At 37.8% G+C, this 25,748-nt stretch overlaps 1 protein-coding gene across 4 annotated transcripts in view; it reads right to left on the bottom strand.

Moving 5' to 3' along the window:
- The window catches only part of stxbp5b (syntaxin binding protein 5b (tomosyn)), a 64,473-nt gene that overhangs the window by 8,325 nt on the left and 30,400 nt on the right, over positions 1-25,748 (bottom strand). Inside the window, exons 13-27 of one of the 4 annotated variants that reach the window (XM_079832337.1) lie at positions 25,058-25,125; positions 24,837-24,877; positions 24,194-24,414; positions 21,911-22,098; positions 19,181-19,306; positions 14,317-14,468; positions 13,268-13,330; positions 11,135-11,191; positions 11,003-11,050; positions 9,826-9,870; positions 7,075-7,188; positions 5,733-5,972; positions 4,253-4,610; positions 3,998-4,163; positions 783-894 (exon numbers count right to left, since the gene is read on the bottom strand). In XM_079832337.1, the coding sequence (XP_079688463.1) occupies positions 783-894; positions 3,998-4,163; positions 4,253-4,610; positions 5,733-5,972; positions 7,075-7,188; positions 9,826-9,870; positions 11,003-11,050; positions 11,135-11,191; positions 13,268-13,330; positions 14,317-14,468; positions 19,181-19,306; positions 21,911-22,098; positions 24,194-24,414; positions 24,837-24,877; positions 25,058-25,125 (1,999 nt within the window). The remainder of the gene's footprint in view (positions 1-782; positions 895-3,997; positions 4,164-4,252; positions 4,611-5,732; positions 5,973-7,074; positions 7,189-9,825; positions 9,871-11,002; positions 11,051-11,134; positions 11,192-13,267; positions 13,331-14,316; positions 14,469-19,180; positions 19,307-21,910; positions 22,099-24,193; positions 24,415-24,836; positions 24,878-25,057; positions 25,126-25,748) is intronic. The other 3 variants (XM_079832339.1, XM_079832338.1, XM_079832340.1) reach the window with 3 other exon arrangements.

The following is a 25,748-nucleotide window of genomic DNA, read 5'->3' as shown; positions in this document are numbered from 1 at the left end:
TAAGTTACAGTTCATTTTCTGAAGAGTATCAGATTGGATTTCATTGACAGAGAGGCTGCGGATCGCGCATCATGCTTGTTTTATTTATTTTAACATTTAGTAGAAACTTAACAGATTATAATATATAACACTTGCCTGAATGACCAAAATCGAGTATTTACAAAGTCTCTTTCACACTAAGAAAAAAAAAGATGTTAAGGCGCCGGCACCTTTGAAGACTCTTTCAGAGAATTAAAAAAAGTCTACATTACATTAATGAGAATTTGGTGTGAAATCTGCTTAATTGCCATGAAAATAATGTCACAAACATTTTCCCTAAAAGCACAATAGGTTTTATTTTCTTTATGTCAAATATTTTTTCTTCATTTGATTTTAGGATGAAATATGACCCAGACATCTTTTTGAGATTCATTATATTTTTCTTCTCTACGCTTTAAAAAAAAGGTTATTTTTGGCACCAATATTTTCTTTCACACATTAAACATGGTAAATGATTTTTCCGGTAAATACACAATTGAGCTGTTCACACAAGCAACAGTTTCTGTCTTGTTACAATTAAGATACCATTCACCCATCAGAACCAAAAAACTGGTAAACTCTTTGACGTCAATAAATAGAAATGACCTTTAAACGCAGCTTTCTACATCTGCCAAAATGAGCTTTAGTCCAATCTGACATTCCAATCTGACATTTTTTGACTTCTGAATAATAGGCGTAAGTGGCTGATCATACAGAACATGATTTTGTTTTTAAAAAAGTGTTGGTGACAGATTAACACTTACACAGGTCCTCTCTGTCCAAGGACTGAGCACCGCCTCCAAATAAGCCCTTGAAGAACCCTCTGTTCGGAGCCTCTGGTGTCTCCACTGGAGTAAACAGCTCTCCAAGCATTTCCTGAAAAAATGAGCATCTCAAAATAAATGGATATGAATACTGATGTTATATATCTGATTCTTAAAAGGCACAGCAAATAAAGCCACTTTTCAGCTGGTTCCTGGAAGTATTTTTCCCCTTCACCTTCTACATTCTTCAATAAAGACAAGCCATGAACCAAACCAAGATGAAATCACATTTCAAAATTATACTTAGTATTTTACTGAGGGAATTAACTACTCCTGGAACCTATGAAGCATTGTGAATGATGTAATCGCATTATAAACAATGGTAACTAATTCATGATTACTCGTTGCCATGTCATTTTGTTGAGTTGGTAGCTTTTCTCAGACTATTAGCGAGATGTTGTATTTTGATGCACTGGAAGGGTCAAGTCAATTCACCTTCATTTATATAGCGCTTTGCTACAATGCAGATAGTTTCAAAGCAGCTTTACAGTGATAACAGGAAATTAATGCAACACTGTACATCAGAAAGTTATTGTCTAGTTTAAGTAAGTTCAGCGTTGATTCATTTCTGTTGTAAAAATCATTAACAAACCACCAAAACGTATAATGCGTTTTGGCTGATGTCCAGCTCAGTTCAGTTTTCATGCAGTGTTGTCAAAGCATGCAGATCAATAATATTAAAGGGCACATAACACAAACAGTTTCTGCCAGTCTCATGTTAATCTTCAGTACCTATAGAGTTGTATTGCATCCTTCATATCTCAGAAGAGTCTTCAGTTTTATCATATTTATAAAAGACAGATACGCTGTACCTTCCGAAAACAGCCGAACTCGTGAAGGTGTGCAGTGGGCAGAGTTAAAGAGACACAAGCACACACACACACACACACACACACACACATACATCATGGCATTATCCCTGGATAACTTTTGATTCACTATACGTTCGTGTTGTTGACATTATATGCACTTACGCGCCAATTGCCAACAAAACAGACATTTGATGCAGTTTCACTCACCGCCTGCGGTTTCCACTCATGACCGGGAACAACCAAACACACTTGCAGAACTCCGTTGCTGACCCAGAAAAACAAACTGCATCCACTGTTTCCTTAACGCTGGGTTCTTTGGGAAGCTGAACAAGGTTATCTCTCCATCACAACCAGAAACACACTTCTTTAGTGACATTGTAGATTTTGTGGTCTAAAAACAAAATGACAGCGCTGCCGACGGCTCCTGTAACCCGAACAAAGCTCGTTGATGTGCGTGGTCTTGCTCTGGCTTTGGTTGATGTGCGCACGCGCTCATCCGGGATAAGTGCCCATACAAGGAATTCCAAAAAAACTTTCCGAAACTTATTCAAATCCTGAAGGAGTGTATTTGGCACAGAAATACTCCGTCATACACCAAACTCGTTTTGGCCATGTTTGGTATGATAATCCAACTCTTTAGCCATATTTGCGCAGGATTAGTATTACCTAGTGACCTCTAGTCATTTGTAATAATAGTTGTCTATGATCTTAATCCCGTGCGAATCGGCCATGTCTGTAATTTGTAAAGTAAAAATTCTCCCGCAAATGACCTACCATATTTCGACAAACACAGAGGTCCTGTGATAATATTAGTCCCGTGCGAATCGTCATCTCTGTGATTTGGCCAGGATTTAGAGGGTCGTATATCATTTTTGCAAGGTTTTTGTTTCCTGCACGCATTTTTATCCATATTTCGCAAAGAATGAAGGCTGCATTCATAACGCGCACAGTTATAAATGCCTGTGCGGTTGTGCACATTATACTTTCACTTTAGAATTAGAGTCAATTTGGGAGCGAATTGCTAGTGTGTTCACTATTATTCTTAATGAGAAACACAAAAACAGAACAGTACAATGTCTAGCTCCCTTAAATGGGTGCTTTTACGTTTAGCTTTGAAACCAAATCTTCCGTCGTATTGTCAGCTACTCACTTGTTAAAAAAAAAATCTGATTCCTGCTGTTGGTCTGTGCTCAGAACAGTTTTTAATTGTAACGTCTGTTCTCTAAATGAACTAAATTATTTTTATTACTATAAAAAATCTAAACAACGGTGGAAAAGTGATGTAACCGGTGTAACACAGACTATCGCAACAAGATAACATATAGCAACACGCGATAAGGAACTGTTGTTTATGATGTATCATACAGCTATATCTATAACGAAAAAACATTTACAAGTCTTGACATCATATTCGGGAGATAAGTCAGTAAATACGAGTAAAATCACAGGCTTTGCTTATCCCGTGCAAATGCACCAAGTGAAATTCAGATGTGTGTGTGGGGGGGGGGGGGTCATTTCTAAATCACACGAGGTCCCCAGATAACACTAATCCCATGCGAATAGGGCTTTTAACAGTATAAATAAGTTAGAATGCATGAAATAGCATTAGAATAAGAATAACACATTTCCCCAACTAAACAAGCCAGAGGTCTTTGTGGTTCCATGGTTCCACTGTCAAGAATTTGGCTATCCTTTTTAGAGCATGTTAAATCTTTGTGCTTGGATGCAGTATCCATTGCCTGATTGACCGTCTACACTACACTATTATTGTTGTCTTTTCCAGTCAAGCACTTGTATTATCTTGTTAGTAGCACACAGTATTTACTGCACACAAGACCAGATTGGGGGGGGGGGGGTACTTTATTTTTTAACCCTTGTCTGTAATATTACATACGGGGCTCTGTTGTAATATATTGTACACTTTATCTAACCTGTCATTTGGGTGAGGGACTGTGCGTGGTGTTTTTTGGTTTGTCTCTCTGTTGTTATGAAAATTCAATTAATAAATAATTAAAAAACACAATGGTAAAACTATTGACCTACAGTTATTCATTACAAGTAATATTATTATATGTCATTACAAACAAAGTCAGAACAACTTATTTCATTTGCAATGCTTCATGGTAACATCAACGTCTTTGGTAATTTGCGTGATAATCACGATTATCATTTTTGAGCAAAATAATTGTGATCATTTTAACCATTATCATTCATGCAGCCATAGTCTGAATTAAAAGGTTTATATGTTGACGCTAAAAATCACTTTCTGTGTATACAATGAATGTGATTTTAATGGGACGTACAACGTCCTGCACACGTAAAACATAATGAACACATTCTGACCTGCAGGTTATCACAGGTTTCCTGGCTATAGGTGATTCTTTGGATCTCGGTGGGCGATGTGAGGTACAGGGCCTGGCCTTGGTTTGAGAAACAGAAGGTTCTGGCTATCCTCATGTCCGTCAGAGGAAGGTAGTTCACATCCAGCAGTGGCCGCAGGCTGGGCAAACTGAAAACAGATGGTTTACAGGTTTAGAAAGAAAAAACAAAGAGGAAAAAAAGATTCAGTGGCATTGAATGTCAGGTCTTCCATATTACCTGAGGGTCATGATGTGGCCATTGGCACAGAAACAGGCGATGCCGACCCCTGTGGTCATTGTCACAACATCGGCTCTGAGTACGAAGGAGGTCTCGGTGATGTTATGCTCGTAGATGCAGTTTTGGGAGGGCAGTGCCACCACCTTAGCCTGTTTCTCTGAGCAGACTACAGCGTACTGACAGTCCTGGTTCTCCTGAGATGAAGGAGGGGAGGTGGGTCGGCGTCTCCGTGGCCGTTCTCTCTCCTCCTCAGGAGCGTTGGCCTCATACCAGGATTCATAAACGTGGGGCAGAAGGGTCCCGCTGGCATCCAGCTGAGCCATGTGCAGAATGCCTCCTTTTAAGCGCACTACTAAACCTGTAATGGCAGAAAGCGTCAAACTAATGCAGAGTTCAGACTGCACGATTTTAAAAGTAGTCAGATCACTGTTCTTTTCACACTGCATGACTATCTGGGGTAATATTCAGACGCTGTTGGGTGCACACTGCATGATGGATCGGCGACAGGGGGTTTCACATTGACTTTACAATAGGAAGATTCGCTGCCAACTCTGTCTCTTCCGCAAACTACGTTTCACAACCAAACACACGCAATTATGACAAGGAAACTCTCACTCTCAGGAGTTCTCGCGTGAGACTGAAATTTTTATTAAAAATGATAGCCTGCAAGAAGCTTGCAATGCAAATTGTCTGTGCGCTGATTTGTAGCGAAAAGGAGAAAAATATAAAGTGGAGGAAATGATTGGGGAGACTTGGGGAGCAAGGATTGTGTTCTGCATAGAGAGTTGGAGGTAAATAAATAATTTTGCAACATGCTGCTGTTGTGGCTGGTCAAGCAAATGTTTGTGCTTTCTGTTTGATATAATTGCAAATATATATTCTGGTCTATAACTCCTCCCCGAACTTCCCGCTGCCTTGTATCTTGCTCTCTCATTGGCTGTAGGTCATTGCCAATGTAATTTTCAGTCAGAACACATTTCACACAACAGGAGTTTGAATCGTCGACGGTCCAGATATTTAGCATGCGGACTCGGAAAAAGCAAACAATTTGGAAAATGCAGATGGAATTTCAAAATATTCATAAAAATTGAATTTTACAGTATAACAAAATCAAAATTTGGTAAAATCTGGATGAATAAATCAAAAGTAATATCAAGTCTGCATGTTCTGCAAATCTCTGTATGAATTAGTTTTTGTCTACAACACATAGGGAATTTTGTGGCATTTTCCCCCATTTCATTTGATAAAACTATCGTCAGATACACATAAAAACTCTATTATTGGCCCTATTATTGAAATCTTTATAAATTATTAAATTGTTAACAAAATGTATAAATTGATTAGACACCCATTTAAACCATTAAAATGGGAATCCAGAAAATGTAAGACAAAAAAAGAGGAAAAGAAAAACAGCATATGAAAAAATACAATTTCATAGACTTCCACTCATTTTTTCATAGAAATGTAAAGCAAGTCTTACCACAGAAAGAGACGCCCACAGGCTGTTGCATCCTCTGCTCTGGCGTGGAGGGCACAGTGAGGGCGATGGCCAGCATGCCGCCCAAAGAGGTGCCCACCCATAGGCTGGGCACTGCCACTGTCTCACTCTTCTTGGAAAGGGAGTCACAAAAGTAGAAGGAGGAAATGATCTCACGTGACTCTCTGTCAATGCTGGTCACACTGGAGCTGCGCGAGCGGCTGAATGAGTTGTCCCTGGCATCTGAGAACACAGCGAACCATCAGAGACAAAAACACAACAGAAGTGGACAATTAACATGATGCTATAAAGTAATATCAAGTTTGAACCACCTCAGGACACCTGAAACCAAAAACAGTTGAGCAGTAATACAGTATGTCGATATGAAATGTGCTTTATGCGCAGTATTAATATAAACATTACATTTCAGTTACATGTAGTGCGGAATGAGTAAAACATACAACTACTGCACACAAACCGTTGCCATGAAAACTCTGAAAAACACCAAAACTCACACATTTCCACTCAGAATGAGCAAAACTAGCAGTCACCAGTTATAGCACATTGTTTTGCGGTTTTATTTGACTCTCAGACACTCAGATGCATATTTCTGGCAAACCTACAACACTAATTTTAGTATAAATGCAAATTCTAAAAGCAATGAATCTCACCAAAACAAACAAGAACATGTCTGGCTCATATTTCACCCCATTTTTTTTCAATACAGATATTTATACATGACAGCAGAGTTTGCTGTACTGAATTTATTCAAACCTTAATCTTAATTTTCTATATGCAAAATAAAATTGTCTTCTTTTGAATTTGTGGTGAAATATGACTCTTGATGAAGCTTATTGGTCTGTGAGAGTCACCTGTAAAATGTCTGTAATTGGTTAGTAAATCATAAAATAACAGTCACTAGCCAATGAAAAGGAGAGAAGTTAATATACGACAAGGGTTATTGCTGTTCTGATCATTGTAGACTCACCAGCTGAAAAATATATAGTGTGCTATGATCACACCATTGGGAATCTAAGGATTACACATAAAATGTGAAAAGTATTATGAGGTCAAAATCCATAATCTGCTTTGTTTCGGGATGATGAAAGATTTTTTTGTGTAACTTGTGTGTCGCACTAATAGTATTAAACCTTAATCTGTAATCAATTTAAAATGAAACTGTGAAAAAAAGGTGAGGAATTAAACCAGAATTAAGCCATTTTTCACAGAAACCAAAATTGGACACCATCAAGACAACAGACAAAATGCACACGGCAAACTCCAGTGAGAGTTAGTATGAACCAGTCCAAATCAGGTCAGGTCAGCCTGTAATAGGGCCACTCACTGGGGTCACATAATGAGGTCTCATGGAAAGATGCTGCGTGCTTCCTCTTCATTTCCTTCACGCAACTCTCTTGTTTCTTACCAGGGAGAGAGCAGTGACGCCGTAACCTCCTTTCTACACGCAGAACGGTAAGTGTAAAGTTTAACTAGCTAGCTAATGTATAAATTGCACCTAAATACATTTGTACCAACATTCATGAATGCAAGTCTACAATCTATATAGACATATATTAAAGGTCTACAATACCTGGAGTACCTCTGAAAGCAAGTAGGAATTTAAGTTATTTATTGCCTGCTAATTTTTTTTACTACATTTATTGTCTACTTTTTCAGATTTATTCAAACTCCACATAAAAACAAAACTGTGCCTAGTTCATTCTCAGACCTTTACTGTCCAAGTAGGTGGTTCTAGGCCAGAATAAGCTATAAACCAAACCAGACCAGACTTCATTGAGTTCTTCATGGAGTCTATGTAGACTACTGACTATAATAATATAGGTAGACACTAGGGGTTGCACGGACTAGTCGACTTTAAAGGATTAGTTCACTTTAAAATGAAAATGATCCCATGATTTACTCACCCTTAAGCCATCCTAGGTGTATGGCACCTTTCTTCTTTCTGATGAACACAATTGGAGTTATATTAATAACTATCTTGACGTTTCCAAAAATTTATATTGGCAATTAACTGGGCTCATGAGTTTGAAGTTCAAAGTGTATCCACCCACCATAAACGTACTCCACACGTCTCCGGGGGGTTAATAATAGCATTCTGAAGCGAATCAATGGGTTTTTGTAAGAAAAATATCCATATTTTACGTTAAGTAAAATATCTAGCTTCCGGCGGACCGCCTTCTGTATTCAACGAAGAAAGTATAACGCCTCTCGCAGTTCAAAACGGTTACGCTACGTCTGATGTCATTTGTCGCGCCAATTACGCCTTTTCCATAAGTTGAAAACGGAAGGTGGTCTGGCGGGGGCTAGATATTTTACTTTATAACGTGTTAAATATGGATATTTTTCTCACAAAAACCCACCGATTCGCTTCAGAAGGCCTTTATTAACTTCCCGGAGCCGTTTATGATGGATGGATGCACTTTTTTGAGCTTCAAACTCGAGAGCCCCGTTCACTGCCATTATAAAGCTCGGAAACATCAGGATATTTATTAATAATATAACTCCAATCAAAAAGTTCATCAAAAAGAAGAAAGTCATATACACCTAGAATTGCTTGAGAGTGATTAAATCATGGGGTAATTTTCATTTTAAAGTGAACTGAACCTTTAATGCTCTGCCATGACGCTTTAAATTTGATGTTGACTAGTCGCTGATCATGGCCTATAGAGGGCGCAACAGGATAAGAAATATTTGAAGTCCACTTTTACTCTCTGTTTCCAACTGTTAAAATGACAAATAAATGCATACTCTGAGAGCGCTCCACAAGATATGTTTGCTTATACCAGGGGTTTTCAAACTTTATGATGCCAAAGACCCCCAAATATACGATGAATCATTTATGAGGAACCACCATCCTAATTTCCATCTATTTTTATGAAAAAACATTTAAACTGTTAGATAAATTGTGTGACATTATAAATACTAAATATTGTTTCCAAACTTAATAAATTTGCTATACTTAATGTTATATGTATAAACCTGAAGAAGAACATGTTTCACTTAATAATAATTTTTATAAGCAACTTTCACAATAAATGTATGCAAGCAGCTTAAAGTACTGTGTTAAGAATACTGCCTTACAACCCCAGTGAGCAAGATAAATGGGACTCAGTAGAAAAATACAAAGAAAATTTAAAATTCTGGAAAGTAGCCTATACGGCAAGAAAGGAGAGAAACTTTTAGAAATTAAACAGAATATTAGGTAGACTTTCTGGGGACCCCTTAGGACCTTCTGGAGGACCCCTGGGGGTCCCCGGACCCCAGTTGGAAAACCCCTGGCTTATACCATCTGGGTGCTCAAAATCGCTGTTTTAATTGCTACAATAAGCTGTTAATCACTGTTTTAAACTAATGCGCTGCTGCACTGTAAAATGCACACATACAAACAGTGTCTTGCACGTCACATGCAGATCCTAAAACAGAGAAACATTCAGTAACGCAGAGATGTATTGTCAACAGTTCTGTGATTTATCAATAAAATTGCTTAGAAACGGCTCTAGCATACATTTCTTAGCAACTAAAACCCACAGCTTCACTATTAGCAGAGAGAGACGCTGCCAGGTAGAATTCATTCACGCGCATTCACTCTCACTAATGGATTCATATAAATGTAATTTTTACTGTGATACTTTATCTGTATCTGAGCGAGCAGAAATCTGTGAGAAATATAACAACCCAAAGACAAAAATAAGCTGTTATGTAGGAGCAATAGCCTTGTGTGCAGCGCTGTGTCATGTAGGCAAACAGCGGTCGAGTCTCAGCTCGAGGTTCAGGCGTATTTGCTTATTAATGTCGTCATCAGCGACTAGTTGACGTCAACTCGGCTTTCATCACATAAATGTCGACTTGAAAAAAAATCTGACGTTGTTCAACCCCTAGTAGACAGTGATGCAGCTCATTAGGGTTGAGAACACAGTATTAGTACATACTGCTACTTCAAGAGCTGTCCTTTCAATCCGATGACAAGAGCTACTTAAAATAACGGCCAGTTTACGTAAGCGTGGAAGAAAATGATCACCTGCAAAAAAAAAACACAGCTACTCCTAGAAACTAAAGTGAGAGAACAAACGCTTACCATCTTTCTGATCAGCAATCATGTTAATTTTCCGGGATATCTTAGCTGGAAAAAAGAAAACATTGTTCTGAACATATAATCAAAGCCATTCATATCTGGGAAATCATTGTTACTTAAAATGTTAAATAAGGATGAATCAACAGGGTTAAGAAGACAGAAATAAGCAGGTCGGAGGATCATGATGTAGAATAAAGCCACAGAGCAGCCATGAGCCCATCAGCAGCCTTAAAAAGAGACATTTGTTCATCTAGTATGTTACATTCAGAAGCAATTCAATCATGCCCAGAAAATTGCATTGAGATTAGTGGCAATGAAACCAGCACCGATCAAGAGTCAGAACACCGTGAGCCTAATTTCTCTCTGACAAAGTCTGGCATTGTGTGTGTGTGTGTGTGTGTGTGTGTGTGTGTGTGTGTGTGTGTGTGTGTGTGTGTGTGTGTGTGTGTGTGTGTGTGTGTGTGTGTGTGTGTGTGTGTGTGTGTGTGTGTGTGTGTGTGTGTGTGTGTGTGTGTGTGTGTGTGTGTGTGTGTGTGTGTGTGTGTGTGTGTAAAATCGCCCATATGTAGATCTGTCTATGATTTTAGCTGTACAGTAGAAATCTGTGAGAGAACATATGATTCAAAATCAGAGATACGTTAAATGTGTAACATAATTTCCATTGCCCTATGTTTTTTTTTTTTTTACCCTTGAAACGCACCAGAGCAGAGTTAAAGCCTGTAATGTTAAACAAGGTTAGAAAAAAAGCATTCCTGCAGGAGATACAATTTTGACATTAGTGAATAAAACCATTTTAAATCTTAAAACGGTTTAAAGTCAACATGTGCAGCATTTACAATCCATTTCAGGAAAAAAAAATTCACAAAAGCATTTTTCTCCTTTAGTGTAAAAAAGTTAAAAATTGCAACTAAGTTGACTTTTCAAATAAGTTAAAATACTACTGAAACTACTGTCAAAGTGTTAAATATGGCTTTCATTTTAAGAGTTCACACTGGTCAACCATTTTTTGGCACACTCAACCACCAAGCAACAGACATACAAAGCTCAAGTTCAGCTCTACTATGCACTCAAGCATACCCGTTTGAATTTGTTTGGTTAGTTCATTTGGTTAGTGCACAAGAGCCCATTAACACAGAAACGGAGAGACCCAGACTGCCGTAATATGAACATTATACAGTACCAAAGTCATTGGCAACAGTCTTGGATATCCGCTTGCTTTTGGACATCACTGAAAAATGTGTTGAAAAGAACCGAATCAAAGAAAATAAAGGCTTTCCTAAGACAGAAATTGGGTGTGTATAATGTACTGTACCCTTGTCAATGAACTTGTGTTTGCTGTCTTCATCAGAATTGCATGGTGAACCGGAGCCTATAGCAACAACACAGTCTGCATAATAATGTGATATAGCCAATGGGGTCTTATGTAACTTTTGGCAACTATCTGCATATCAAAGTCAAACTCCTTGTAAATGAAATTTCCTTGGTCAGCACACCTGACTTGGATTCTGACGACGCTTGCAGAATTGTTTTAATTTTTTGCTGTGCTAAAGACTTTTCAACTATAATAGAGCTTCACGTCCAATGCTCTGGCATTGCAGTGTTTGTCAATATGTCTGTCTTTAAGTTGCAGTGTGTAATTCCTGCGCCACCAAACCGAACTTCCAGAGGATTAGGTGGGACTACTAGTTTTTCCAAGTCATGCTGACTGGGGCAAAAAAGGTGCAAAATTACACATTTCACTTTAAAAGGCATGGTCCAACCAAACATTTTGTCTTTCATTAACTCACCCTCATGTTGTTCTATTCCTATTGATGCAGGCTGCACTTTTCAATTCAATGAAAATGGCTATTGATTTATTAAAAAAAAAATAAAAAAAAGCACCATAAAAGTAGTCCATATGATGGGGGCAAATATTCTTCCAATAAGTCTTCTGAAGTAATATGGTTTTATGCAAGGTAAAATCGTAGCTTATCAAACTTACATAGCTTACATGTTTAATAAAAAATGACATATAATGTCTATTAATCTCAGATAATGTATAGTTTAAAAAATATTTTTGGAGCTTGATTTGTTTGTTTTCAAGCAAGCTTCTGAAGCCATTTTCTTGGTGAGAAACATTAATAGAAGATCTAATATCAGGTTTTTAAAATCTAAAAAGGTTTAATCTAAAACTATATTTGGCTTAACTTTGTTAAAAAATTTGAGTGAACTAAATAAAAAAGATTTCTCTCACAGGGTTAATGAAAATTCTGTCATTAATCACTCACCCTCATGTCGGTCCAGACCCGTAAGACTTTCATTCATCTTCGGAACACAAACAAAGATTTTTTTTTGATGAAATCCGAGAGCTTTCTGTCTCAACATTGGCAGCTATGCAACTGAAACTTTGATTCTTCAAAAAGTTCTTAAAGAGATCATAAAACAAATCCATATGAATTGAGTGGTTTAGTCCACATTTTCTGAAGACACTATCAGTTTGTATGATGAACAGTTTGAATTTAGACTTTTATTCACATATAAACTTTGATCAGCAAAACATAAACAGAAGCTCAACTGAACCTGCTTGATGCGCGAGAACAAACATGCTGCTTAAAACTAGAATGAACCTCATTGGTTCTTGCAGAAGCTCCTATGTGATGCACAACACTAGAATGAACCTCATTGGTTCTTGCAGAAGCTCAAACATGCTGCGTAACACGAGAACGAACCTTACTGGTTCTTGCAGAAGCTCAAACATGCTGCGTAACACGAGAACGAACCTCACTGGTTCCCTCACATCAAGCGAACATCTTTCCGTTTACCACAACTGATGTGTGAGCTGATGAATGTTTATATGTGAATAAAAGCCTAAATGTAATCTCTTCATCATATAAAGTGATCTAGGCTTCAGAAAATATGGACTAAACTGCTCAATTCATCTGGATTAGTTTAATGATCTCTTTATGAACTTTTTGAAGCGTCAAAGTGGTAGTTGCGTAGACAGAAAATCTCTCAGATTTCATCAAAAAGATCTTAATTTGTTTTCTGAAGATGAATGAAAGTCTCACGGGTTTGGAACGACATGAGGGTGAATGATTAATGACAGCATTTTCATGAACTAACCTTTTAAAACCAGCACAATCTAATGAAACTAAATGCTTCAGGGATAAAGGATTTTGACAAAAAGAACATGTTTTTTGGAGCTTGGCAGTACAAAATGAAAGTGGGTGGTGATTTATCAAAAACAAACACTTTCTGCCAAAGATCTCCTTTTATTTTTCACGAAAGAAAGAAACACATGTTTGAAACAACACAAGGGTGAGTAAATCATGACAAAAAGCTTAATTTTTGAGTGGACTGTTTCTTCAAAGTTCTGTCAATCAACTATATAATTATAAAACCACCATCAATTCATGCTCTTCATGTTTCACCAGTAAATCCTGTCATATAATAAGAGCATCTTTACCTGAAGTTGGCGATTTACATCTGTCCTCTGGGGCGGCTGATGAATCATTACCATCACAAAAACCTGTTGAAAATAAACACTTCTTAACCAAACAGCCAGGTGGATATCATGCAGAAAACATCACATAACACTAATAAACTAATAAATCAATGTACTTTAGTGTTAAACAATGAGAAAAAGAAGAATGCAGACAGATAAAGAGAAGGACAAGACCTTTGATGAGTGTCATGAGTGACTTACTGAGGTAAGAAGAACGAAGCGTTTTCACAGATTCAGAATAAAAGTTAGAGAGGCCGGACATGCAAGACTTCTTATGTAGAGTGTCTTTACGAAACCACAGAGAGAGACGAATATTGACAGGGTGAGACAAAACAATGACACAAAATCAAATTAATAGCTGAAAGGCCTTTGAACTCCCAGACCCCAGAGACTGGATTAAGGACTGTTTGGTTCTGCATTTTTCTTTTCAATAAATTAGATATTGTCTACTGTACTTAAAACATTTCGTTTTTGTTTAAAAACAGGCTAAATAAATGTATGAAATTGACAGAAAGATTTTTATACTTTTCTGAAAAATGTTGAGGCTAACCCCAAGTAGGTGCAATAGTAATAGCAATAGGAAAAAAACTGCTTTATCAAACGCAATTTATCATTTATATTAGTCAGATTTTCTGCAATTAATCATAGCTAACAATAATGTAAAATATCACATGGGCCGTTAATTCAGTCTGTTGGCATCTGTGTATTTCAAAGACTGAAACTCAGATGAGTGAACAACAAAAAGAACAAGCAAAGACCAGGGAGAGAAAAGAACAAACATCGGCAACCCTGTTTTTGAGCATATGGATCTTATGATTTTCTAAGTTCAGAGGCAGATGGTTCCTCTGCCAGAGATGACCACCTGCAGGAGAATCACGGCTTGTAGACTGACACTGCTCATAATGAGCATGTGCTTTACTTTATCAGAGAGAAAGTGATATACAGACTGACAACATGCAGAGGTTATGATTATTAGAAAGAAGATGAAGCATTCTTAGATTTTTGTTCACCTGCCGAAGGCTGCCTGGCTTTGCGGGGTGAGCGTGGCTGTCTGTGGTGAGGATCTGTAGAGCCGTACAACTCGGCTGTGCTCACATTCAGAAGGAGAGTTTTCTGAAGGTAATCAACCACTGCAAGTCCGTTACCATTGCCAAAAGCAACTCTGTAAAACACATGACAGATAAACACTATGGGTCAAAAGTTTAGAATCATTAAAGGTCCCGTTCTTCGTGTTTTTTTGAAGCTTTGATTGTGTTTACAGTGTGCAATATAACATGTGTTCATGTTTCGCGTGTAAAAAAAACACAGTATTTTTCACACTATTTACTTATCTGTATACTGCTGTTTCCACTGTCCTAAAAACGGCTGGTGATTTCCTTGTTCTATAAAGTCCCTCCTTCAGAAACACGTAACGAGTTCTGATTGTGCAAGTGGTTCCTGTGCTGTGATTCGACCACAGCTTAGCGCACGTGAAAGCGGTTCCTGTGTTGTAATTTGACAGCAGCTTAGCGCACGTTGGAAAGGTCACGCCTCTTAACGGAGAGATGTATGCGTTCAATAATCTCTACAGCGTCCCTGGGAAAGCCAAACAAAGGTGATTTGACTCCTGGATGAAAATAACAGCGTCTCGATGACATGGCGATAAACACACTCAACGCAACAGTTCCTTTTCTCCACGCGACCGTCCGCTTCTCCACGTGGGACAGCAACAAGACCGCGCCCCCTTTTTCGCGTTTCTTTGTGGGCGGAGGTTAGTCTGTTCTACTGCTCTACTGACGTAATTAAAGGAGGAAGTACCAGGATGTAGTCCAAGCCAGCCGTTCGCTGTAGGCTTTGAAAGGGAACTTCTGTTAAATAAAATATCTCGCTTGGCATTGAACTTTGAGCTTTATAATTTTACAGGTATTATTATTTATGCTCTAACAGCAACATTACACACTAACTAAAGTTTGAACAATGGAATCGCGAAGAAGGGGACCTTTAAGATTTTTTATGTTTTTGAACGTCTCTTCTGCACTAAGGCTTAAAAATTTATTTTAAATTGTAAATTTTTCCTGTATTGACAATTTGGCAAAGCTGAATATCAGCATCATTAGTGACATGATCCTTTAGAAATCCTTATAATATGCTGATTTGCAGCTCAAGAATTTTTTTATTATTATTATCATCAAAGTTAAAAACAGTTATGCTGTGCTGCTTCATATTTTTGCCAGTTGTGAATTCCTTCTTTAAAGGGGTACTTCATCACTGGAAAGATGAATGTGTATTTAAATTGGATCATTTATGTAGTAGAAATTAGAAATTATTTTAGAAGTTGGTGCCTTCTAGACTGAGAAAAGCCAGAAAATGTATTTTTGGCTCATATGGATGAAAGACAACAACTCCCAGAATGCACTTGCTTCACTGCCCTACAAGGCCCCTCCCAAGCCACGCCTACCGGTTACATCTCTTGCCCACTGCGACACCGTCATTTTCATTTTTAGTAATAAAATAATTTAGTTCAGTTAGAGAACAGACACTGCAATTAAAAACTGAACGTGTCTGCTCAATACAGCACGAGCCGAACGAGAGTCGCAGCACAAACTCAGCAGGAGTCAGATTTCGTTCATCATGAGAGTGAGGAGCTGACAGAATCTTCGCGGAAGATTTGGTTTCAAAGCGAAATGCGCCTATTTAAGTGAGTTTGTCATTGTACCATTTTGTTGTTGTGTTTTCATAAACCCACAATTCAAGCAACCCGTCCCGAATTGGCACTAATTTTAAACCGAAACTAAAATGAGCACGGACGACCGGCATTCATTCACGGTGTGTGTCCAGTCTGGCTCGTTTTCAGTTTATGCCTATGGAAGCTTAACTTTCATAGGAATTGATTGAGAACAATCGCTTTGCTCTGCATCGCTCCGTTATGAATGTCCGTGCGGTGTCTGTGTCTTACATTCTGTGAGTGAGATCCCACCACTGTGGGCAGGTCGAAAACATACGGAACTAGCTCCTACTACTGGCTGTAGTCTCTAGCCTCTGGCCAAAAAAGCCTCCGATGACACAAAATGACAATATTTGCGTCATCTGAAGCTTTTTTTCCAGACATAAAATACATAAATCTCTCGTCTCAGGGGGACATGAGGGGGGAAAGTACGATAATTCGAATATACCACCGGGTTTCTACTGATACAAAGCTTAAAGGGTTAGTTCACCCAAAAATTAAAATTCTGTCATTAATTACTCACCCTCATGTCGTTCGACACCCGTAAGACCTCCGTTCATCTTCGGAACACAAATGAAGATATTTTTGTTGAAAGCTGATGGCTGAGAAAGGCTTCAGATAGGCCTCCATTGGCATTCAGTACATTTACACTCCCAAGACCCATAAAAGGCACTTAAAACGTCGTTACAAAGTCCATCTCACCACAGTGGCTCTACAATAATTTTACGAAGCGACGACAATAGTTTTTGTGCGCAAAAAAAAAATCAAAATAACGACTTTATTCAACCTCTTCTTGTCTTCCGTGTGTGCCTCCACGACGCATGCGCGAGAATATGATGTAGCGCCGGCGTTCGGGCACACTTTAATCCCATTTTGAGCACTACGCGGAGACCTAAAGCACGATCAATGTAGAATTCAACAGCTTAGATACGCGCGTCTTCCTCTGCTTGTAAACAAATCGCTTCTGGGTCATGTGTCCGAAAGCCGGATCTGCGTAATATTCTCGCGCATGCGTCGTTGAGGCACACACGGAAGACAAGAACAAGTTGGATAAAGGTGTTATTTAGATTTTTTTTTGCGCACAAAAACTATTGTCGTCGCATCGTAAAATTATTGTAGAGCCACTGTGGTGAGATGGACTTTGTAACGACGTTTTAAGTGCCTTTTATGGGTCTTGGGAGTGTAAATGTACTGAATGCCAATGGAGGCCTGTCTGAAGCCTTTCTCAGCCATCAGCTTTCAACAAAAATATCTTCATTTGTGTTCCGGAGGTCTTACGGGTGTCGAACCACATGAGGGTGAGTAATTAATGACAGAATTTTCATTTTTGGGTGAACTAACCCTTTAATGCTAAATCACTGAAGTAACCCTTTAAGATAAAGTATGGGTAATATGTCAACATTTATAGAATAATGGTCATTAGTTAACATTAGTTAACTACATTAGTTAACATTAACTAATAATGAACTGCACTTATAAAGCGTTTATTAATCTTTGTTAATGTTAATTTCAACATTTACTAATGCATTATTAAAATCTTGTTAACATTAGTTAATGCACTGTGAACTAACATGAACAAACCATGAACAGATGTATTTATATTAACTAACGTTAACAAAGATTAACAAATACAGTAACAAATGTACTGCTCATGGTTAGTTCATGTTAGTTAATACATTAGAATAATGGTCATTAGTTAACATTAGTTAAAGTGTTACCAAAAAAACTTCCTCAAAGGCATAGTTCACCCAAAAATGAAATTTCGGTCATCATTTACTTGCCCTAAAGTTGTTCCAAACCTGTATACATTTCTTTCTTCTGCTGAACACAAAAGAAGATATTGTGAAGAATGTCGGTAACCAAACAGTTGACGGGTCCCATTGACTTCCATATAATTTATTTATTTATTTTTTGGGTGAACTATCCCTTTAAGTGCACTTGAGCATCTGTAAATTTCCAAAAAGTAAATTACTATTTGAGTCAAAATCTACTAAGTGGTAATAATGGAATAACAGTTTAAAAAGTGTTTTTTCACAATTATTTACAACAGGATCTGCATTTTCATGGGTTTAAATAAAATATTTTTGTTATAAGAGACAATAAAAACTTTGTGCATCAAAACAATTACTTTCCTGTTAAAAAAAAAAATGTACTTGATTTTCAGAAGTCAATGAATTTGTGTCAGCTGGCATGTCGAACATGTCAGTCTCTGAGTAACATGTAATTTATTTAAGCCTCAAAATAAACTTAATTCCGTAAAATAAGTATAATGAACTAAACAAAAAGCATTTGAACGTCTCCAACATGTTTTAGAATTAGCCAAAAATCAAACAGTTCAACCCTCACACACGTCATCACATCCATCAAAAACTTAGGCAGGCTGTCATGATGTACTCATGGGCATCAATCACTTCACTGAATGGCGGCTAAGAAATAAATAATTGCTACCTTAACCCATCTGTTTTAAAATACACATTATTTGAATATCACAACATTGATGTCTGTCAAAAAATAATGTACACAATACACGGTGGAATTTACGATAAGCAGAGGTCCATGTTTTGAATGCGTTCTCTCTTGTCCGAGAAGAGGGAGAAAATGGTGGCCTGAGCGGCTTCAACATGCTGTCTGTCAGAGATAACGTACAAAATACATAACACAAGTGAGTATAAATTTGTTCTTTACTCGCTGAAATCGAATCGGAATGAACAGGGAACTGAGTAAATTCTTCACACAGCATGCTAAAGAGAATAAATTACAAAGTTCAGCATGTGTTGGTTTTGACATATTTTATCCACAAACTACACGTTCTGATTCTGACATTCTTCATTTAAAATATTCTCAATAATTTTCTATTCTTCCGATTGTAATTGTACAAGAGTATATTGCTTGTAAAGAACGGCCATTTTTTGTGGCCAATTACCGTTGTGCATTTCAATAGTGTTCAAGTACAGTTCAAATTCCCCTAAAATAATACTTAATTATCACGACAAAGAACAATTATTCAAGTACTTTACATGCCTGCTAGGGTTTAAGTTGATAATTCATGAGACATAAAACTTGTCTGAAAGATAATGAACAGCTGTTGTGGAAGGAAAGCATTTTTAATTGCTCAGTAAACACATCATAGGTGCAGTAAATGAGTTGGTGTTGTCGTTTCGTGGACTTACAGGCCATATGCAGAGTTGACGGCCAGGCTGGTGATCTGTTGTGGCGGCTCCCCGCTGACCCACACCAGCTGAATGAGCAGCTCCACCTGGTAACCCGGAGACTGTTTGAGAGGAGAACTCCTGACCCTGGCCAAATAGGACACAGGACACAATTAACTATATGCTTATATAAACACAGTCATTTGTAAGGCTCTCTCTCAAAGCCAGACATTTAGGCAAAACAAATCTTAGATTAGATTATGTTGTTGGAAAGGCCATTTCATCAAAATCCGTGTATCATTCGTTCAGTCGATTTTTGATTTAATATTGAAAGTTGAAAAATGAGAAAACAGCTCGTTTTTCATTTTTTCGTTTTTTTTCAGAAAAACGAAAAACGAGATTTCCACTTGATTTTTCGTTTTTCGTTCAGAGGTAGAAAAATGAATAAACAGTTTGAATATTCGATTTCTACACGTGGGCGGGAATTATACGCCCCTTTCTGCTGATTGGTCAGCCGAAGATCAAACTATTCCGTCATCGGTTCTTCCTCAGTTCCGCTCAGCAGAATAAAAGTCCTGTGCATCTGCAGCTGTACGGATTCGCGTTTATTGCAAATACATTTCATATTTTTCTCATCAAACAACCAGACTAACGAATGGCTCGACACAACCCGTCCCGGGCAGAGCCTAGACAAGACAGGGCTTTCGTCTGTGTATTATTCACCTCTTTGCATCAGCTGGCAGTATATGACAGCTGTCATAGCCTACCTTGGTTAAGTAAATATTTTATATATATATATATATATATATATATATATTAAACATTAATGCAAAAAGGAAAGAATAATGCGTTGGAACCAGAAAAACCGGAGAACAACATAGATTAAAATACATACTCTTCTTTCTTTATGATTTATGTTTTATTAAAATTGATCTCAAAAGATTTTCATTAAAGCCTGTAATAACTTGCCATTTCGGTTTGTTTCTCAAACCAGTATACCTTCAGAGCGCTTGGAATATATAGCACGAGTTGCATATATGGATTATGTTACGATAGGCTATATTGCATCCGCTTTAAAAAAAAAAATAGGCTAAATAAAAAGAGCAAATGCAAACAGGACATTACAGTGATTAAGCCAAAAGTTAATGTGAGTGCGGGATAATTAACACAGTGTATAGCCTATAACGCATTATAGGCCTATGCATTTTGTAATAATAAAGCACATTTTATAATTGACCGTATTTGCCAGAAAAGTTGCACCAAGTGTAATTCACACGCTGGGTCATGTTGAGAGAGAAACACGCGAACGTAGTAGCATTGTTTTATTAATAGCATACATTCAGAAAAATACCGGTAAATAAAATACAACATTAACATTATAAACACTATTAACACGTAGGCCTACGCTATGTAGGCTATGTGTAGGCTATTTTACTTCCCATCACTGTATGACAAATCCTTAAATGAATGGTATTCAGAAAACAACAAGAATGAAAAATATAAGTAGCCATATAATAAAAATATACATAGAAGCCTAGCCTATATAAAATAGTCTATATATTATGCCATTTATTACAAACAACATTTAGTTTAAACACCAAGCCTAAATTAATTTATTTGAATTGAAACATATCGACGTTGGGCTCATCGCTCGTGCATCTTTCATTCGGTCCAAAGTTTCCATATTTGCAATGTAACATTTGGATGCTATTATAGCCTACTATTTATGTAAAGAAGGCTTTTTATTTCAGTCCAGTCCAGTCCCATACGGCTAAATCGGCATCTTCACATGCAGAGATATGAGTTTGGAATAACAGCAAGTAGCCAACTGACTTGCACAGCCCTTTAAACCAAACTTTTTATGTTATGTGATCTCGCGAGTCGCCGGCACTATCACTTCGCTTCATTCGAAACAGTAAAATATTTATTTTATTTGTGTACATTTAAAATTACAACAAAATGTCATGCCTTTGTAAAATAAAGAAAACTGGATGCACTGCTTTAGCGCGAGACACATCATCTGACGCACAACATGAACTAAAATAGGCTACAGCGAATACTGGACGCGCCTACTTTAAAAAGTCAACATTTCGATTATTTGACGTTAAATGCATTATATAAGTCACTTTGGAATAAATCACGGCATGTTTCATGATAAAAAAACGTGACTTTACAGTACGGAAAATACAGTAGGATATAGCAAATTATTTTGCGGACCCCTTGCACTTTCCTGGACTAAAACCGCTGGTCTACACAGAAGAAAGCCCTGTCTTGTCTAGGCTCTGCCCGGGACGGGTTGTGTCGAGCCATTCGTTAGTCTGGTTGTTTGATGAGAAAAATATGAAATGTATTTGCAATAAACGCGAATCCGTACAGCTGCAGATGCAAAGGACTTTTATTCTGCTGAGCGGAACTGAGGAAGAACCGATGACGGAATAGTTTGATCTTCGGCTGACCAATCAGCAGAAAGGGGCGTATAATTCCCGCCCATGTGTAGAAATCGAATATTCAAACTGTTTATACATTTTTCTACCTCTGAACGAAAAACGAAAAATCAAGTCGAAATCTCGTTTTTCGTTTTTCTGAAAAAACAAAAAAATGAAAAACGAGCTGTTTTCTCATTTTTCAACTTTCAATATTAAATCAAAAATCGACTGAACGAATGATACACGGATTCATCAACATGTTAAGTTTTTGTTTTGTTGTTTTTACATGGCGTTTAAGGGCGAGTAAATCTGAAATAGATTGTACTTGAGACAGGGCACGTTATCTCGCAGGCCGTCAGAGGAGTTGTTGCTGCTGGTGGAAGGGTGGGACTGAGGCAGGCTGGTCTGAGGGCTGGATGAGGTTCCTGGGGTGGAAACGGCTGACGCCTGCTCGCCTCCACCCTCTGGAGACTCCACTTCATTCAGTTCACACTGCATACGCACCTCCAGCAGCTACACACCAGAAAAACGGTCAGATTTATACAATCATATGCACAGATCCGCATGTCTATAAATGGAGATACTGATATTATCTATGCAAATTGTGCAATATTTTTTTCCACAAATCTGACTGTTCTCAAAATGAACTGAGATACAAAAATGTATTAAAATGAATGATATGGATAGAAATACAAAATGTATTAGAATATTGGGTTATATTTTAAAATTAGAGGTTGACTATATCTTTGCTTAAAAAAAATTCTATATACACTATATTGCCAAAAGTATTGGGACACCCATCCAAATCATTGAATTCAGGTGTTCCAAACACTTCCATTACCACAGGTGTATAAAATCAAACACCTAGACATGCAGACGCTTCAACAATTTGTGCTACAGACCAAGCTACAAACATTTGTGAAAGAATGGGTCGCTCTCAGGAGCTCAGTGAATTCAACCACCTGTGCAATAAGTACATTCGTAAATATTACACGGCCGACTGTTAGTGGCATTATAACAAAGTGGAAGCAATTGGGAACAACAGAAACTCAACCACGAAGTGGTAGGCCATGTAAAATCACAGAGCGGGGTCAGCACATGCTGAGGCGCGCAGAAGTCGCCAACTTTCTGCAGAGTCAATAGCTACAGACCTCCAAACTTCGTGTGGCCTTCAGATTAGCTCAAGAACAGTGTGTAGAGAGCTTCACGGAACGGGTTTCCATGGCCGAGCAGCTGCATCCAAGCCTTACATCACCAAGTGCAATGCAAAGCGTTGGGTGCAGTGGGGTAAAGCACGCCGCCACTGGACTCTAGAGCAGTGGAGACGTGTTCTCTGAAGTGACGAATCACGCTTCTCTGTCTGGCAATGCGATGTACGAGTCTGGGTTTGGCGGTTGCCAGGAGAACGGTACTTGCCTGACTGCATTGTGCCAAGTGTAACATTTGGTGGAGGGGGGATTATGGTGTGGGGTTGTTTTTCAGGGGTTGGGCTTGACCCCTTAGTTCCAGCAAAAGGAACTCTTAATGCTTCAGCATACCAAGACATTTTGGACAATTTCATGCTCCCAACTTCGTTGGAACAGTTTGGGGATGACCCCTTCCTGTTCCAACATGACTGCACACCAGTGCACAAAGCAAGGTCCATAAAGACATGGATGAGCGAGTTTGGTGTGGAGGACCTTGACTGGCCTTCACAGAGTCCTGACCTCAACCTAATAGAACACATTTGGGATGAATTAGAGTGGAGACTGTGAGCCAGGCCTTCTCGTCCAATATCAGTGCCTGACCTGAGAAGAATGGTCAAAAATTCCCATAAACACACTGCTAAAACTTGTGAAAAGCCTTCCCAGAAGAGTTGAAGATGTTTAGCTGTAAAGGGTGGGCCAACTCCATATTAAACTCTACGGATTAAGACTGGGATGTCATTAAAGTTCATGTGCATGTAAAGGCAGGCGTCCCAAAACTTTTGGCAATATAGTGTATATTATTTAAGTGTTTTAATTATATATTTACAGTCTACACAAAATTCTCCTGTAAAGTGACTCATAAAATTCATTTATAATTGAACATCTCTTAGGGGGCCTTAATATTATATAACACTGCTAATCAGGACTCTGACAGCAAGACATTTTCCAGGCATGAAAGGATGAAGGAAAGTTTTACCCACTATTAATTACATTAATATTTATGTGAAGCTACTTCCATGTTCATTTATTTAGTCCTGCAGTGTGAAAACTACTCATTATAAAAACAAGGTTTTTAGGATTAATAAGCATAAATAAGTGAGCGCCTCATTTGTGTGGATACAGCATATGGTAGTCTAACTGTTGGAAAGCATGTGTCAAAACAACTTAATGCTTAATGAAATATCCTGCAGTTTGCATACTAAACCCCCTCTAAAACGGCTTGAAACAGCTTTTTTCTAATTGCATAATAATAGCCATGCAGTTTAAGACCTAATATTAATATTAACCATTTGTCACATAGTAGGGCCATTTAAAAATGAACTCGTGAAACAAAACAAAAAATCTAATATAACAAATATATGCATCTAATATCTTGTTCATTTGTCAACTACATATACAACCTGTAGTAAAATGGGTCAGACCTGGACCACTTCAGTGGTGACTTCCTGTTTGCTGAATCTGTAGACTATGACATGAGCCGATACTCCAGCCACACAGAGCACACGACTCTCTGGACACCAAGACAGGATCTGGATGGCGAACGGATCTTCATCCACAATGTCAGTGCTGGATTTCTCCTCTTTACTACGGGGCTTCTCAAACACCTTTGCTGTTTTCATCTTATACAAAACCTGGAGCATTACTGGCAGACACAACAGAGCAAATTCGTTACCAATTATCTTTATTAGTTGTTGCTAATCATTTGTGTTTTAAATGAATTATTAGCCGATAAAATCTGCGAACTTTTATAGCATTTTCTAAATTTGTGGAGCATCTGCAGCATTCTGCAGAACGGATGTAGACAAGTAAAAATGTCTTAAATGCAGCTGAGTGTTCTTTATTCTTATTAGTAGTTGAAAGCAAAATCAAATTAGCCAAGATATTTATTCAACCAATACACACACACAAAATGTTGTGAATGATAGCCGTTTCAATTCTTTGGAAATCTGCAGAACTTTCCTGGTGCAGATTCTGTATGCATATGATTTATATTTTTCCAACTCAAAACATTGCCATAGAATCTACATAAAACATAAGCGCTTGTTTTCTGAGACAGAAACTCACATGCTGAGGCATCCCAAAACTTGATCGATCCATCAGCATGCCTGTTGTTTCAGGAAGAAGAAAAAAAAGAAAACAATAACAGCCCTGAAATACTGGCTCCACATTGAAAAGCATTTCCCTTCCAACAAGTATAAAAGGTTTCCCTCTCTAATCCAATTGTTAAACGTGAAAAGGCTTCGGTACATCAAAGAGTTTATGTATGTGTGTGAGAGATCACTTACCCAGTGATGATGATCTCTGAGAAACTTAGTGTTCCCTGGCCCCAGTTACCTCCACTTACCGGCCATTCCTGCAACAACATAGGTTTGTGTATCAGTCATTTACAGAGGTGGACAAAGTACACAACTCCATTACTTGAGTAAAAGTAAAAGTACTATTGGTTAAATATTACTCCATTACAAGTGAAAGTTGTAAAGATTGATTTTTACTTTTTTTAAGTAAAAGTACAGAAGTACTTGCGTTTACTTTTACTTTTGATACTTAAGTACTTTTAAAAGCATTATTTTATTATTGTTGCATTGTTCTATGAATGCACTGTTCCATCATGGTGGTTTAAGCCAGTCATGCTCCATCCGACATGCTAACATACTTGAACTCCTTTAAATACTTGTTTAAAAGTTACAAAGCTCTTATCAAAGTCAAAATCATACTAGAAAAGAAAGGTTTGTACATTGTGTTTATTTGACAGGATTATGTAAAAAGCATTTCTGAAAGGACTTCAGTTAACATTATTATCCCAACTACGTTTTTGCATGCCAACTAACATCATTGTCGAACATTACCTATGTGTTAGCGCTGTATCCACAAGGCTATGGCAACTTGGCGGGTAAATCTATAAAAATCATTTGACCAACCATATTTCATGCCAATGTTAATTTTGACAGCAAATTTTGATTTAGTTTTAGTCATAGT

The sequence above is a fragment of the Gobio gobio genome (assembly GCF_949357685.1).
Source record: "Gobio gobio genome assembly, chromosome: 13".
Lineage (NCBI taxonomy): Eukaryota > Metazoa > Chordata > Actinopteri > Cypriniformes > Gobionidae > Gobio > Gobio gobio.
This window is presented reverse-complemented; position numbering and strand designations above follow the sequence as displayed.